The sequence below is a fragment of the Ascochyta rabiei genome, chromosome 10, assembly GCF_004011695.2.
Source record: "Ascochyta rabiei chromosome 10, complete sequence".
Lineage (NCBI taxonomy): Eukaryota > Fungi > Ascomycota > Dothideomycetes > Pleosporales > Didymellaceae > Ascochyta > Ascochyta rabiei.
Genome location: NC_082414.1, coordinates 1,195,072 through 1,209,280, shown reverse-complemented (window position 1 = coordinate 1,209,280; position 14,209 = coordinate 1,195,072). Strand labels below are relative to the sequence as shown.

The following is a 14,209-nucleotide window of genomic DNA, read 5'->3' as shown; positions in this document are numbered from 1 at the left end:
GTCGGTGACGTGATACCCAAGTTTCATGGCGGCCTACAGGTGACGTTTGGAGATGTTTAAAAACGCAACACTGAAAATCAGTGGGTACATTGAAATGGACCATGGTCATTTGCAGGGTAGGGTACGAGCTTAAAATTCTAGGGTTTGGACAGAAAGTGAGGCAATGAAGCACTCCGTGCACACAAATCGATAGTCGATAGAGCTACTGATCGACGATGATAGACTTGCCCTAAACAGCTTACCACAATGGCCGGCCGACTGAGATTGCAAGAACCTGCTCACTCGTTACTCACTGACCAATGTTGGTCTAGTCCAGTTGCACAGGACTTTGGACGGTCTGAAGGCATGATTGGGCCTGCGGTCGTGGTAAGAATACCAGTGGAACCACGTCTTGATCATCAGTGTACATGGAGAAGCCTTCATATAACCGAAGAATAATGTGATTGTTATTAGAATTTTTATCAGCCTAGCGACACTATAGGGCTAATGATGGACACTCCTGATCAAATCTTGAGATTCCTGCCTTCCCAGTTCCAGTCCTGCATGACACCCGACCAATGCAAGTGCCCCTCAACCGTGTATTCTGGGTCGAGTATTTCAGTTTCTTCGCTAAGCGTCGAGACGTGTTCCTTAGTATGCTGCTCGAATGGATAGGCAACTGGCGTCGAAGACGATAGCAACGAATTGGATGCTCTCCTTTTGGATATCGATCCAAACCAGCACACATTTTTGTCCTCGCCCTTGTGCCCAATGAACGGGTTGAGATCAGGCTCGAGTGGTCTACTCAGAGAGGCGGCATATTTACGCTTCGCTTCCAAGATGTTGTCTCGCTCTGCGTATGCATCTCGTCGTGCCCATAGTTCCTTGGTTACTGTGTATAGTTTTTCCACAATTCCGAGCTTCGTTCTGGATGACAGAAGCTTCCAACGTTGTACCACCCAAGCTCGGTCCTCTTCTTCGATCATTTCGCAGCCTGCCATCATGAGAGGATAGACATGTATTATGCACGAACGAGAGCTTGGCTCGACTGCGGCAAGCTCACACAAAGCTCTTTTAGCAAGGACAAGCGCTGATGGTGACGGGATGCTAGGGACGGACTGATGGAGATACAGTAATGTTGCATACTGGTAGGCCGTGGCAGCCCTAATTGAATCCTTCGGGTTCGTTCTTTCGTTTTCGGATGTCTCGATATAGGGCGGCGGAGTCCAGTCCTCCAGCTGAGATTTTAGATCCATCGCTTGCGCAATCAAATTGGAGGACCTCCCATTTGTCCTCCGTACTTTTCGGATGAAGGTCGCAACTCGGCCAATTATGAGAAATAGCGAATGCGCAAGGCCCATAAAGGGATCAAGAGACAATTCTGTGTGGTCTGCCGGATGTATGCCGTCGTAGATGTTATCGACATCATCGGACTCGCCATCATCATCCGCCAATGTCAAGCGAGCGACAACATCCATGTAAATCCAAGTGTCGCAGAGAAACTTCAAGCGTGTCCACTCTTTACCTTGCTTTGGTACGTGACGATGTTGCATCAGCGCCTGGTCAAGCGATACTCTGGCGTCTCTGATATGGTCTGTCCCTGTACTGATATGTACATCCCATGATTCAGCGAAAGCTAAGACCAATTTTGTCGCTACGGCAGCATCGAGGCGCATACCGTGTGTTCCTTCTTTGAGTGCCTTAATGGCAGTGCGCAAGTGGTTGATACCCTGTGTTCGCACGTGTGAAGACTGAGAAGATTGATGGAAATACGTCATGAAAGCAATAGCATGGTACAACGCGGAACACTCGCGTGCAAGTGGCCAGATGAGAGCTCGCCAGGGATTCTCGGGGAGTCCATCTTCCACAGACGATACCCCGCATCTGTTGTAATGAAAGCTTTTTGAGATCGTGTCGGCCGATGTGATCGCTTGCTGTGGTTGTGCAAGTGTGCTATGATCCTGAAATCCTGTAAAAAAGCTGGCTCTGCCCAATGCTGTCGGGGACAGGTACCGCAACAACCAAGACCCCTGAATGTAGTACGAATTCCGCGGTACTTTTTTGTTGTCGTTCTCCCCTGGTTCGTGTAAAGGCGCACAGTCGGTGGGCTGGTAGATGGCTTCAACCCAATTGCGATACGAAAGATGCTCCTCGAGAGGTGCACACTGATATGTTCCAGTCGACGGAAGGTCGAGAAGCCGGGGTGAATACCCAACGGTTACACTAGATGGTGCAGTAGCTTCGCTCTGTTCTGTGGGCATGGAATCATCTTCGTATAAGCTGCGTGATTCCTGGAAAAATGGCGTAACAGCATCAACGGGTGAGATCGATTGTGACGTAACAAGGTATGGAGACAGGGTTGGTGTAGTGTACATACCACCGACGGGCGCAACTGGAGCATGAGAAATGGTAGTGGCAGATAGCTGATCATATGGGTCGAAGGTTGCTGAATATGGTGGTGTGTAATGTACATTTGTATTGGTGTCGGCGTAACCGTGATATCGATCACAGAGGGTTTCTTTGTAGCTGCTGCAAGGCTGTGTAGAGAGCGCAGTAGAAGAGCTTGAATCTGCTCATGTCAGGGAGACTCAAGCGAGAAGGTTCCATGTGCGCAAGCAAACCTTTTCTCGCCTTGTTCCGTCGTTTCCCTATACAGCTGGGCTCTTCGAAAGGCCGCCATTTGAAGTCCCTCTTGTATCCTTCACAAGATACGTTTCGCCTTTTGCACTGCTTGCAGGAGGGCTTTGCCTCGTCGCATTTGAGACGCTTTGTCTTGCAGGTGACACAGCCTTTGACCAAGAGTCAGCACTGTCGTTCGGGTATGTATCGAGGCAAAGCTTTAAATTCAAAGCCGGCATTTAGGTGGCATACCATCGCGACTCTTGGACTGTTTTTTCTTGATAACACCGTTGCCCTCAGATGCTATCGGCGCATCCCTGAATCTGGGTCGATGGGATTGTGCATGACTTGATTTTCGAGTTTGGGGGTTCAGACTAACGTGTGGAGAGACAGGCAACACCGAAAGTATATTAGTCTCGGCCATGTGAATGTCTGGAGACTCTGTGGCTTTCAATTGTAGTAGGATTATGATCGTTATATGGCGGTAAAAAAAGGGTGGAAGTAGTCGACAGACTGACGAAAGGAATTTGTACCTAGAGCAGACACAGGGCAGTCTGAGGTCATAATTGCACTTGCACTTGATGGACTATTGCAAAACTTAGAACTCGGGGTTGGGAGAGCGAACCAGATACAGCTTCCGCTGATGTGGGGTGTGGCGCATCGTCAGTGCCACCGAAGACCTCGGGACGACCAGGGCACCTGTAAGATTCGGTATTGCTTCGAGACACTGCTGGTGTTCTTGTACCTGGTTGTGGCCAAGTCGAGTCCATGTACGGGTGTGACAGCTGCAAGAGGCTCTGCTTTTGGCAATCACATTTCGGTAGCACGGCGTCAGAAATTTGACTGCGCCTTGCCGGATTGCACCGTCCGAGGCCGGCTTCACAAACAGAAGTTGCTGCTCAATAAGCAGTTACTTCCGATAACGTAGAACATGTTGCGCATTTCGAGTACCTGATAGTAGTACATGGGTATCATTTGCCAAATTACAGTTTCCTCCTTAACTTTATCACACAACGAAATTGTGATCAGGCCTAGATACGGGTTCAATAATAACTCAACCCCGAAGCCCTAACCTTCTTCTTACCCTTCTTCTTCTTCGTCGCAGTGGGTGTTGGGCTCGGAGTGCCCCTTCCATTCGACTTATCTTTTCGCTTGTCGTTGCCAGCGCCTGCGATCTTTGACACACCTCGCCCCCAATTAAAGCCATCGAACATGCTGTTCTCAGAGAAGGCGCTGGGCGTAGCAAGTTCCGAGTCTTGAGGTAGAGAACGCATCCAGGCCTCACCATCCTCCCAAGTGACACCAGAAGCAGTAGCAGCCCTGACTTCATCAATGTAGGCCTCCATCCTGGTCCTCTCATCTTCGACTTCAAATCCACAGCCGCAGCCACAGCCGACCACGCACTCGCCTTCTTCTACGCCCATCTCATCGTCGATACAATCGAAATGCGCAACGTGACCGCATGAAGGACATAGACGGAAACGTCCCGAAACCTTGATCCAGCAGATGCTGCAACTGTATACAGGCTCAGATGCAGCAGGCTTAGGTATGGCATTCGCAGGGTCGATTGACGGTGCGCGTCCGCCCATTATAAGTGAAGATCTGGATACGTTCGAGGTCCCGCGGGAGAGACTGGGTCTGCCGGGTCTTTGTTGTCGCGGATGCAGGCTTATTCGTCCTGGCGATGTGCCTAGACCAGCAATGTTTTCATCGAATTCCTTTGATGGTGTAGGTATTGGTATGGAAAGACGCAGATAACGTTCCGAGTCAATAGATATGTCATTCCGAGCGGTCAAGTCCTCGTGATGCGTGAATGCCGATTGGCCTGGTTCGAATGCCATTGCTTCCGGATTGAAAGAAAACTGCTGTGCAGATGCAGCTGGCGAGCGTGGCTCAGGAGCGGGCGATGGAGGCATCAGCATCGTTGAAGTCACAGATCGATGCTTCGAAGTGGCGTTTTCGCCCCTGTCGACACCTCCTTTCCTGAGCGCCAGGTGCAATGATCCTGCTTTTGAGCTGCTGCGAGAACTCTCTGCCGGGAAGTAGGACACCAGCCCGTTGAACTTCAAGACTTCGGCTCTCGTACTCACCAATTCCCATCCGCTCAGCATCTCGGCGTATTGTTCTCTCCAAGCACGATACAACCAATCCTTGCTCATGTCCAGCAAGGGTCTGCTTAGACAAGATTCATCATCGAACTGATCTTGATTTTTAAGAGTGACCTTGATCCGTCCTCTGGGATCGCTGCTACCGTCATCCATCTTCGTTACAAATGGTCGATGTTCAGAAGCTCCGTCGTAAGCGAAAGCGCTGCAATTGGGAAGTTTTCCATCCTCGACGTCAGAATTATACAGATCATCCACCTCGACACGTTCAGTCTCAGCAAAGCTGGTATGTTTATGGTGCTTTGTTCGCACTGGCGCAAGAGTACTGCGGTCCTGTAGATCACTTCCGTAGAATGTCGTTGTTCCCCATGTGACTCCGCTAGTCGGTGCTGATGTGGACAAGTCGTCCGTGCGCGACCTTACAGGCGGTGAAGCCGACATGGCGTTTGCAAATGGCCGAGACAAAGCTGCCACTGCGCTTGCGAAGTTTGCAGTCGAAGCTCTTTTGATGGTCGAGTGGCTCTGCTCAGGTGACGTGGAGTAAAGCGTGTGGTTTGTCGTATGAGCATTCCTAACAACTGACGCCCTGGGGATGGCTGGCGGTGTATTACCAGTAGAATAGGGGGTGATGGGATCAGAGGCTATCGTGTCACTTCCCCAGGGTCCGTTCGAGCTACTGTGGCTACCGTAAGTACCGCTGTCTTTCGCAAGCTTTTGCCACCCAAACTCGTTCACTGGTGTGGCAAATCGTGAGTGTGATGGCGTTGATGGGATAGAAATGATAGGGTTGAACAGACTCCACGCTATCTCTGATGACGCAAAGTAATCCAAGGAAAACGCCGGCGCTGTCATGGACATCGGAAGATGGGACTGTCTTGTCTTGGCCATTGCTGAGGTGACTCCCTCACAAGCAGCGGGTTCTGCAAAGATGCAAGACAACATTGCAAGCATCTGAGTGTCGGCGAGACGCTCGAAGTGATCAAATAGAGCAGGTATAAGCCAAGAGACAATAGCATGGTTGCCCCACTTTATGCGTCCTGTCAAAGAAGGGTTCGTCACTGCATCTGCTTCATCGAATTGCAGATCCAGGCCACTGTCCTTACGTTTAATCCTCACCAGAGCTCTCCGTGCCAGTATGACAACCTGCTCTCTACGGTGCTGTTGCGATAGGATTCCCAAGGGCACTTCGTTGTTCAAAATTAACTTGCAGAGCATCCAGATGTCCGACAGATCGTCTAGGCCACACTTCTTAGCCACCTCAGCATTATGTTCACAAACTTCCGGCCCAGGCCCAAAGATTCGGTATTTCTCCGCAAGGCTCCGCTTACTAGGTACCAGATCATCCACGGCTGTGGAAAGGATAGAAACGATGAATCTATTCCTGGCTGCTGGTTTGCCGGCACCAGTTGACGACGGTAAAGAGTTTCTGGACTGGAATTGAGCTCCTGCTTTCTGCCACGCCATAGGCGGTTGGAAGGTGCCAAGATGCGCTTCCACTACAGGTTCAGATCCTGATGCGGATGAAGGAGAGCTCGATGATTCCCAAGAAGCTTCGGAAGACCCGGGTGACGATGCCCCATTTGAATTTCCAGTTCGTTGAGTAGCGAATCGGCCAAATGAATCGAAAATATCGTCTTTCGCGGGTCCATGCCGGTTGTTTAAGCGAAACGGACTAGCAGTCAAGAGTGGTGGCATCCTGATCAAGGGTACTCTAGCCACAACAAGAGATCCGGAAGCAGAAAAGCGAACAGAGCATTGGACGGGGAGCGGTACGTTGGCGTTGGTGTGAGAAGATTGCATGACGTCGTTAGTGAACTCACCCTCGTTCTCGTCGTCTTCACTAGAACTTTCTCCTCCTGGCAAGTTGTCTAATTCATCTGACAGGTGGTTATCGTCGGGTAAGTCGAGGCTATCCTCGAATCCCCGCTCTCCAAGAGCGTACGAAAGGATAGGTTCCAGAGCTTCACGCTCCTGGTTTGCACATGTTTGAGCAATCTGGCTCATGCGTTCAGTCAATGCGTCTTGGTTTGCTTTCGGGATCGAAGCTGTGGTTTTTTCAAACTCAATGTCCAGAGGTGTTGTTGCCCGAATAGACCCAACGTCCGTCTCAAGATCTACAGCCTTTGGATAATTAGCTGGAAACTTGATGGTGAGTCGTAGGAAAACAAGTTTGACCTCGTCGACAGTTTGATCGTAGTCACCCCAGGGCCCGTTGAACGCGACCGTCAACGTACGGTTTGGTATGTCGATGACTTCGAAATCCAACTTCGTGTATTTGCTGCCAACTTGCGAGATCTCAGCTCCTATGTCGACCTGCTCCTGGCTGGGAAGTCTGTCTGCACGATTTTGGTCTTCTAGGCGATCCAAGGCCTCTTCAATCTTGTCGTTCTGACCACCGAACCTAACGCCATCCATCCACATGATCTGAGTGGCTACGCGGGTCTTGTTGCGCCGTATAGGGATAGCAGTCATTGTCTCTCGTGTAGGTTGTAATTCAGCAACAGTTTGGGACCGAATGTCACCAGCGTGCCTTGAACTGAAAACATCGTTGCTGAGAGAATAGTTCTGGAGCAGAGTAGACAGGTTGCCCTTTGGTGGAACGCGTGGAGGTAGGATTTCGCCCTGTGCATTTGTCGTTTGTGTTGGTATGGGACCATCACGATACGTGACGTATGCCGCTCCTCTCCGCATGAGATTGGGTGCCTCAAGTCGCGGCTCACCCGTTCGAAAGCACACAGACTTGTTAAGGAGCTCCGAACTCACGCGGTGAAGATGCAGTCGCCGATCGGTGCCCCAAGAGACTAATTGAAATTCTCTGTCATCTAGGTGGTCGTCTGTACCTCTGACACGCCATAAGAATTCTCGAACTTGTGCATTGGGCTCATGTCCACGAAACTCGTGAACAGCTTCGTTAGTGAACGTCTCCCTGTCACTGTCATTCACATGTTTGTAGAGCCATAAACTGGAATTTCCACGCTGTGGCATGGCAATGAGACCGTGTGGGAAGGGCGTGTGGCGAGCTCTCCATATCGGATAGTGCGTGTGTATGATGCGTCGAGGGGTGTTCGTGGCTGCAGTCTTACCGACATGGTCCCACAGCTTAATAGTCGAGTCGAGTGAACATGTCAATATTTTGGCAGGATCCGAGCGATTCCAGTCAATGCCGTAGATCTTGGTGTTGTGCGCAGCAATGGTGGCGAGAGGTGTAGCCCCTTTGCGGACATCCCAAATATGGAGGTGCTTGTCGTGTGCACTTGCAATGATCTTGTCGTTCTGCCGATTCCACTTCACCTGCGTCGCGCCTGCTGTGAAGTCTGCAAGTTTTAAGGGGGGGCGCTGAGAGCGCAAGTCATGAACGAAGACGAAGCTGTCAATGCCGCATGTCGCTAGTAGATCTGGATGATGGGCAGAGAAGTTGATGTCGGTGATGGCGCGATCGTGTGCTCGCAGCGTGTACTCGATTGGTGCCTTCTTAGAGTTGTGCGACATGGACAAGTTGTAAACGAGCGCCAACTGGTTGCGAGTCGAAGCAATCCACTCTGCCCGCGCAGCAAATGGGGACCATTGAACATCTGCAACATCCCAGGAGGACTGATTGGCGATGAAACGTGGCGGAGTATACAAATTGTCGAGATCTAAAATACGCAGTCCTGTCCTGCTGGCCAGTACCACGTCCCGGCCCGCCGGTGAGATGGAAGCCGCGCCGATATCATCATCAACCGCGATTGATACATCTCGGTCGAACGTCGAGCTTTCGTAGGCGGTCGCAGGCCCAGCCGCAGCTGCCATCGTGATGGAGGTAGGTATCGTAATGATGCTTTTAAATCTGGTGGCAGGGTTCGAGATGCCTTAGTCAGCATCTTTCCGACAGCCGCTTGATGTTGATTGGTCGAGCACGTTGCGATTAGCGGCACTTTCCAACGAGCCCCGCTGAGGTCATGCCTGTCTTGTTGTGTCGACCTGTGGCTCAGACCTCAATCGTGTTACCACATCCACCAGCGCAACTATTACAAAACCTCTCATAACCACGCATAGGGTGCCGGACTGACCGTCTCACCCTCCACCGAGCGCAGTCCAACGTATCTGCGTTCCACGTCGCCAACTGTCTATAGCCTGTCATGGCTCTTCCCAAGCGCATAATCAAGGAGACCGAGCGTCTGATGAACGAGCCGTGAGTAGAGTCACCTGTGCTGTGTGCTATAATTACTGACCGAGAGATTTTCACAGGGTGCAGGGCATATCAGCGACTCCTCACGATGACAACCTGCGCTACTTCGATGTGACTATCGATGGCCCCTCGCAGTCGCCGTACGAGGGTAAGTCTGGACGAGTGAAGTGGGACTGCTGCACGGATTGACGGTATACAGGCGGCGTCTTCAAACTCGAACTCTTTCTGCCGGACGACTATCCCATGACTCCTCCCAAGGTCCGCTTCTTGACCAAGATCTATCACCCCAACATCGACAGGTTGGGCCGCATTTGCCTCGATGTTCTCAAAAGTGAGACACCCAGTCACCGACATGCGCAGAATGTAGCTGATATTCTCAGGTAATTGGTCGCCCGCATTGCAGATCAGAACCATCCTTCTCTCGATTCAAGCCCTCCTCGGTGCACCAAACCCAGACGATCCGCTCGCGAACGATGTAGCACAGGCGTGGAAGGAGAATCAGGCTCAGGCTATTGCCACGGCTAGAGAGTGGACTCAGCAACATGCAAAGGCTTGAGCGCAAGCTACCTACGTCTGCAACCGAATCTGCTCGGGCAGGCGTGACTCGGCAAACTTTTGTGCTTCTTGCATCCCTTCCAAAACGGTTGACTCGTCCTCCGAAGGACCTTTTCTATCGTCTTCTGTCTATAGACCTCCGCATTTTCGCGGCACTGATAGCCTGGCGCTGGTCGGACCACCTGAATAGCACATAAACTGTACGTCCTGGCAGGACGGAGGCTTGTGACCTAGTCCTCCACACACGATCCTGGCCAGTCTGACGAACGAAAATGAATGTTCTTTTGACATGCGCATCTTTGTCGTCTGTCGGCTGACGACTGACGACTGGCTGCTTTTGTGTGCTCTTTGCGCGAACATATTGACAGGCTAGTGTAACTCGATCCCACATCTCTTGCAACTCACGTTGCTGTTCTCAAGCATAGCCTGGCAGACATCGGGCGTTCTCCGTTGTGCACGATAAAGTCTTTGTACTGACTGGAACCTCGTGATCCAGAATCGAGGTTTATGTGTATATGGATAACAGAGACAGGAGCGATACAACGAAAGGTACAACAGGGCGTACAGTGAAGCATTTATAAGAAAACAGAGCCGCATGTGCTGCACTTGTTTTCTTGCTAGGAGCGACACTGGAGGATATTTCATCGCCCGGAGCCCACCACGCTGTACTTGTGCGCTTTTGCAATGAGGGCAAGTTTTTAGGAAAACTTCGATGTATGAGCAAGGCCGGGAAATGTGGTTACGAATGGCTTCTCGAATCGGGGGAGCATCTTCAATGCGGAAAGAGATGTGGAGGGCAAACGACGACCTTGACAAGGACGGCTTCCAAGGGGAGAGTATGCGTAGCTGTTGACGTGACGGGCAAGACGATTGCAGAACCATACGAACCAGGCGTACGTTATCGTATGGATCCGCTGGCTGCGAGCTCTCAAAAGTTAAGCAATGTCGTGGCAGACGCCTTGTGCCTCGGCATGGTCGAGCTTGTATGACTTTGAGTCAACCTTGATATATTCATCTGATTCTTAGGAAGACAAAACGTTCCCTTGATTGAGTGCACACATCAAGAGCACAACAAACGTCAATGGAGTAAGGGGCATGCATCTACAGGTCCCACGCTCTTCACCTTGTCCACTCAACTGAAAATAGACTCGTGCACTTCCAGTTGCGTCGTATCTTTGATAGATGTGTGCTGACCTAAAGTGAGTCTTACCTCATACCATGACTTTGCTCTCGAGCATTCGCAATCTGGTCGTATCCTAATGTAGCACGATCATCCAGTACGCAGACGCAGCCACGACCATTTCGCTGCCTCGAGACGAGGCTACCATAATCTCGACTCGTTATGGATGGCGACATTGACCGACTCGCGTGATTCGGAGAGTTTGGAAAGTAGCCTTACTTTCAAACTCGGTCTCGGTCTCGGTGGACCATGGGCCGGGAGATCGACATTACGCCCCCTTGGCTCAGATCGTCTTGCATGACACCTAACTGCCGGGACTACCAACAGCTACTCAGTTCCAAGGCTTACAGAGTTTCGGAACTTGCCATGGCCTTCAAGGACGGGAGTCATTCTAGCCTTGCGTTGGTGTCTGACAGCGTAGAGCGTTGGTGTTTCGTGTCGCTTCTAGAAAACTGGTTAGAATGCCGGCTAGTTAGGAGACGGTTCGACCGTAGCGGGATCTTGTACCCTAGAATTTCCAGTCTCGAATCGTGGCGAGACTAAGAACATTAACCCTGCGTGCCGCTATTGGATGCCGCATCCGGTTGTCTGACAATGTGGTGCATATGGGGCCTTCCACATTGTCCCACATGGGGCTCTGGGGGAAGCTGCTGAAGTCAATACATACTAGCATGTTACCCAGAGTCCGAATTCTAGATGAGACTCGCGTTAGCACATCTGGTCGTCGATCTGACTTTTCTCCTGTCGATCACCAGATTGTATTACGCGTCGTCATTTGAAACTGTTGATGCGCCGAAAACTTGAAGATGTCGATCGACTTTGTAGAGACTTCACTGTGGATCACATCCATAGCAAGTGTAAGTGGTACTACCGTAGCATCTTGGATGCGTGAATGAGGTAACCAAGATCAACATCGTCGTCATCTTAGCGTTTTATGTGCTAGCTGTTTAGGACAATAGGTGATCAACATTCTGGACAATAGCTGTTGCAGTCCCGGCAACTTGGTCAAGGCCTGCAGCTAAAGCGAATAAGCGAAGAAGTTTTTCTCGGGGCCCACACGATCTGCAACCGGCCAATACCGACCTCAAATGTGTGATTGTAATATGGGCGGGTAGGTGGATGGTTGAAGGCATTTTCGACTACAGGTGGGAAATTAATATCACGTATATATTGTAGTTAGCTCAGCAGTCTTCCATCAAAGCAACAGCACTTCAGCCCGGCTGGCACAATCGGTAGCGCGTGAGACTCTTAATCTCAAGGTTGTGGGTTCGAGCCCCACGTCGGGCTTTGTCTTTTTGTCTGTTTAAAACGTCTGCAGCGGCCGCGGTTGTGGAGCCATCGAATTTTTTTTGTTGCCCTGTTTGGGCATGGTGGTAAAGGGCCGTGGGCGCTAGCGAGACCACGTCGGGTCACATGCTCACACCTGCACTCTTCACACGTACCATGAATGCATGGCGAATAGCATGTCTCCAAGTTACTCGCGGAACTCTGCAAGGTGCGGATGCATATCATCCATCGCCCACCATCTCTGATCCTGGAGTTCTTTGCTTTTACAGACTGTCAGGATGACTTGCAGCCGTCGAAGTTGTGTTGCGCGTATTTGTAGTTATCAAGGGCTGCGCGCTGCATGATTGATACCTTCCTTCTGCCGTTATACGTCGAGATTCTCTTTCTGCTATCGCACGCCTTCGTGGACCGCCGCAGGATGACCGAAGTGTCCATTGGTCGATGGGCCTCACACTGTCGAGCTGTGTAGCCATAATTCCCGAGACAGAAGCACTGCCTACAATATCTGGTGTGCTTTACAGGAAGCTATCTTGAGTCTAGTACACTGGCTTGTGTGGACGCTGCTGCCTGCCATGGCGCGACTCATCTCGCTGTCTGACTTGCGCTGAATACCCCGTCTACAGCAGTCTTCTCTGGGACATTATTGGCCAAGTATATGCTACGAGCTGTTCGGCACACTGACATTCTACCACGATATGAAAGCCTCGTTGGCCCACTGGGCAATCAAGTATACGTCGTATTCGTTAATGAGCCTGCGTTCAGATCTTCCGCAAGAAAGACATGGGTTAAATACGAAGTAGCTTTAGCCGCCTAGGCGCCGGAGTACGCATAAGACCCGGTGGACTTTTGCATAGTGACAGGGTACTGTTCGGACGGTCAATCCCTCCGAGTTGATCGGACGAAGCGAAGCAAGTAGATTAGAAAAGGGTATAAGAGCTGAGCTCCAATCCCTGGGCAGTGCTAGTCACCATGGCTTTACCACATGCCTCGGGTCTACCTGTCTGCCGCCGTATACGGTCCAGGGGCCGGCATGATGGAAAGCTCACAGACAAGCCTTCACCACCGTCGATACTACCCCTAATCCGTCCAGGGTAACGCAGGGGCAGCGCATTCACTTCATGCGGGTGATCGGTGATGCCAAGAGACCGAGATGCAGTGTGCACATGTACGTACGCATACGATAGGATGCATGATTGGTGGCGATAGCGTAACCATCCATCTGCAAAAGGTCGCCGTCGTAAAAAAATACGCGGCTTTCAAACCTGGACACGCATGCATGCGGGCATTTTACGCATGGCACAGGGATCTTGCGATTGGACGGACTATTGTTTCCGTGTGTCAAGGCTTGGTGCCCAGACGAACGACCGAGTTGAGCGTCCGTAAAGCGGGTCGACAGTCGTGACTTGCATGGAAGAGCAAATGAGGTCTAGGACTGATTGCCTTGTGCGACGTAGCGACCATCAGCAGCCATTACGAGAGACGGAGCGGGACGGAACGTGATCGTGAGTGATAGGCACGAGCTTGCTGCGAGCAGGGTGTGGACAATGTCGATCAGTGCAGAACGCTCTACAGCTCACGGCGAACTGTGCCGCGGAGAGACGTTGCCGAAGTTTTAGAACTAGCCCCGGTCGTATGGATTCGGCACGCCGAGCAAACCTTGCCGAAATCACAGGGTAACATGCCGATGCTGTAGACGAAGGACGTTGGTGCTTATGCCATGGATAAACAGGCGATCTGACTGTCCTCAACGCCATTTTCGCGCGCTTGTCGCTTTGGTGCATGGATTGGGCGTCATCCCCGCCATGACAGCATATTTGTGGCTAACGGAGATAACTCGAAGGTGGTGTGGGGAAGAAGTGACGATGGTGTGTGTGTGAGAGTGGGGACGAGACGCTCAGTGCAGGAACGCGTCCGGCTGTATGGGTTGCTAGCCGAGTACAGAAACGCGTGTATTGCAAAATCACAAGTAACAACCAGGCATGATCCTGCATGTGCAGGGTAGAAGCAAAGTGCTGTGAGCAGTCAAACATTTCTTGACCGTGGAATTGTGCTGTTTTAGCATCTGCTAGCCTGCGAGCTAGCGTCCAGGCACGCGTTCCCCTAGCGTGGGTATCTGCGCTTCCAGGTAGAACAGGTCTTATCCGCCTTGAAACTACCCTTGTTCCTTCATGTACAAATTCCTTGTGTATTGCTTAAAACACACATAATACTCGCCGACGTCCTTTCTTTAGGCCCGGTCATTTCGCGCGTTATGTCTCATCGTGGCAATTTTACCGGTCAGCACAAGCTGCCGGGGTCTTCCGGTTCTTTGAGAGT

At 51.2% G+C, this 14,209-nt stretch overlaps 3 protein-coding genes and 1 non-coding gene across 4 annotated transcripts; 2 read left to right on the top strand and 2 right to left on the bottom strand.

The window, feature by feature from the left end:
* Positions 1-503: 503 nt before the first annotated feature.
* Positions 504-3,022, bottom strand: EKO05_0006500 (uncharacterized protein; the record flags this gene model as incomplete). The annotated part of the gene is made up of 3 exons (XM_038940570.1): positions 504-2,548; positions 2,601-2,768; positions 2,851-3,022. 3 exons carry the CDS (start codon positions 3,020-3,022, stop codon positions 504-506), a joined length of 2,385 nt encoding a protein of 794 aa, XP_038797994.1.
* Positions 3,023-3,641: 619 nt separating this feature from the next.
* On the bottom strand, positions 3,642-8,492 carry EKO05_0006499 (uncharacterized protein; the record flags this gene model as incomplete). Its single annotated transcript, XM_038946135.1, has 1 exon — positions 3,642-8,492. The coding sequence occupies one exon, from the start codon at positions 8,490-8,492 to the stop codon at positions 3,642-3,644; it is 4,851 nt and encodes a 1,616-aa protein (XP_038797993.1).
* Positions 8,493-8,821: 329 nt separating this feature from the next.
* On the top strand, positions 8,822-9,427 carry EKO05_0006498 (E2 ubiquitin-conjugating enzyme; the record flags this gene model as incomplete). The annotated part of the gene is made up of 4 exons (XM_038940573.1): positions 8,822-8,874; positions 8,931-9,019; positions 9,071-9,202; positions 9,252-9,427. The coding sequence occupies 4 exons, from the start codon at positions 8,822-8,824 to the stop codon at positions 9,425-9,427; spliced, it is 450 nt and encodes a 149-aa protein (XP_038797992.1).
* A 2,393-nt stretch (positions 9,428-11,820) lies between these two features.
* EKO05_10t3 lies at positions 11,821-11,893 on the top strand. The gene has a single exon. It is a non-coding gene; the product is annotated as a tRNA-Lys (tRNA).
* The last annotated feature ends 2,316 nt before the right edge of the window (positions 11,894-14,209 follow it).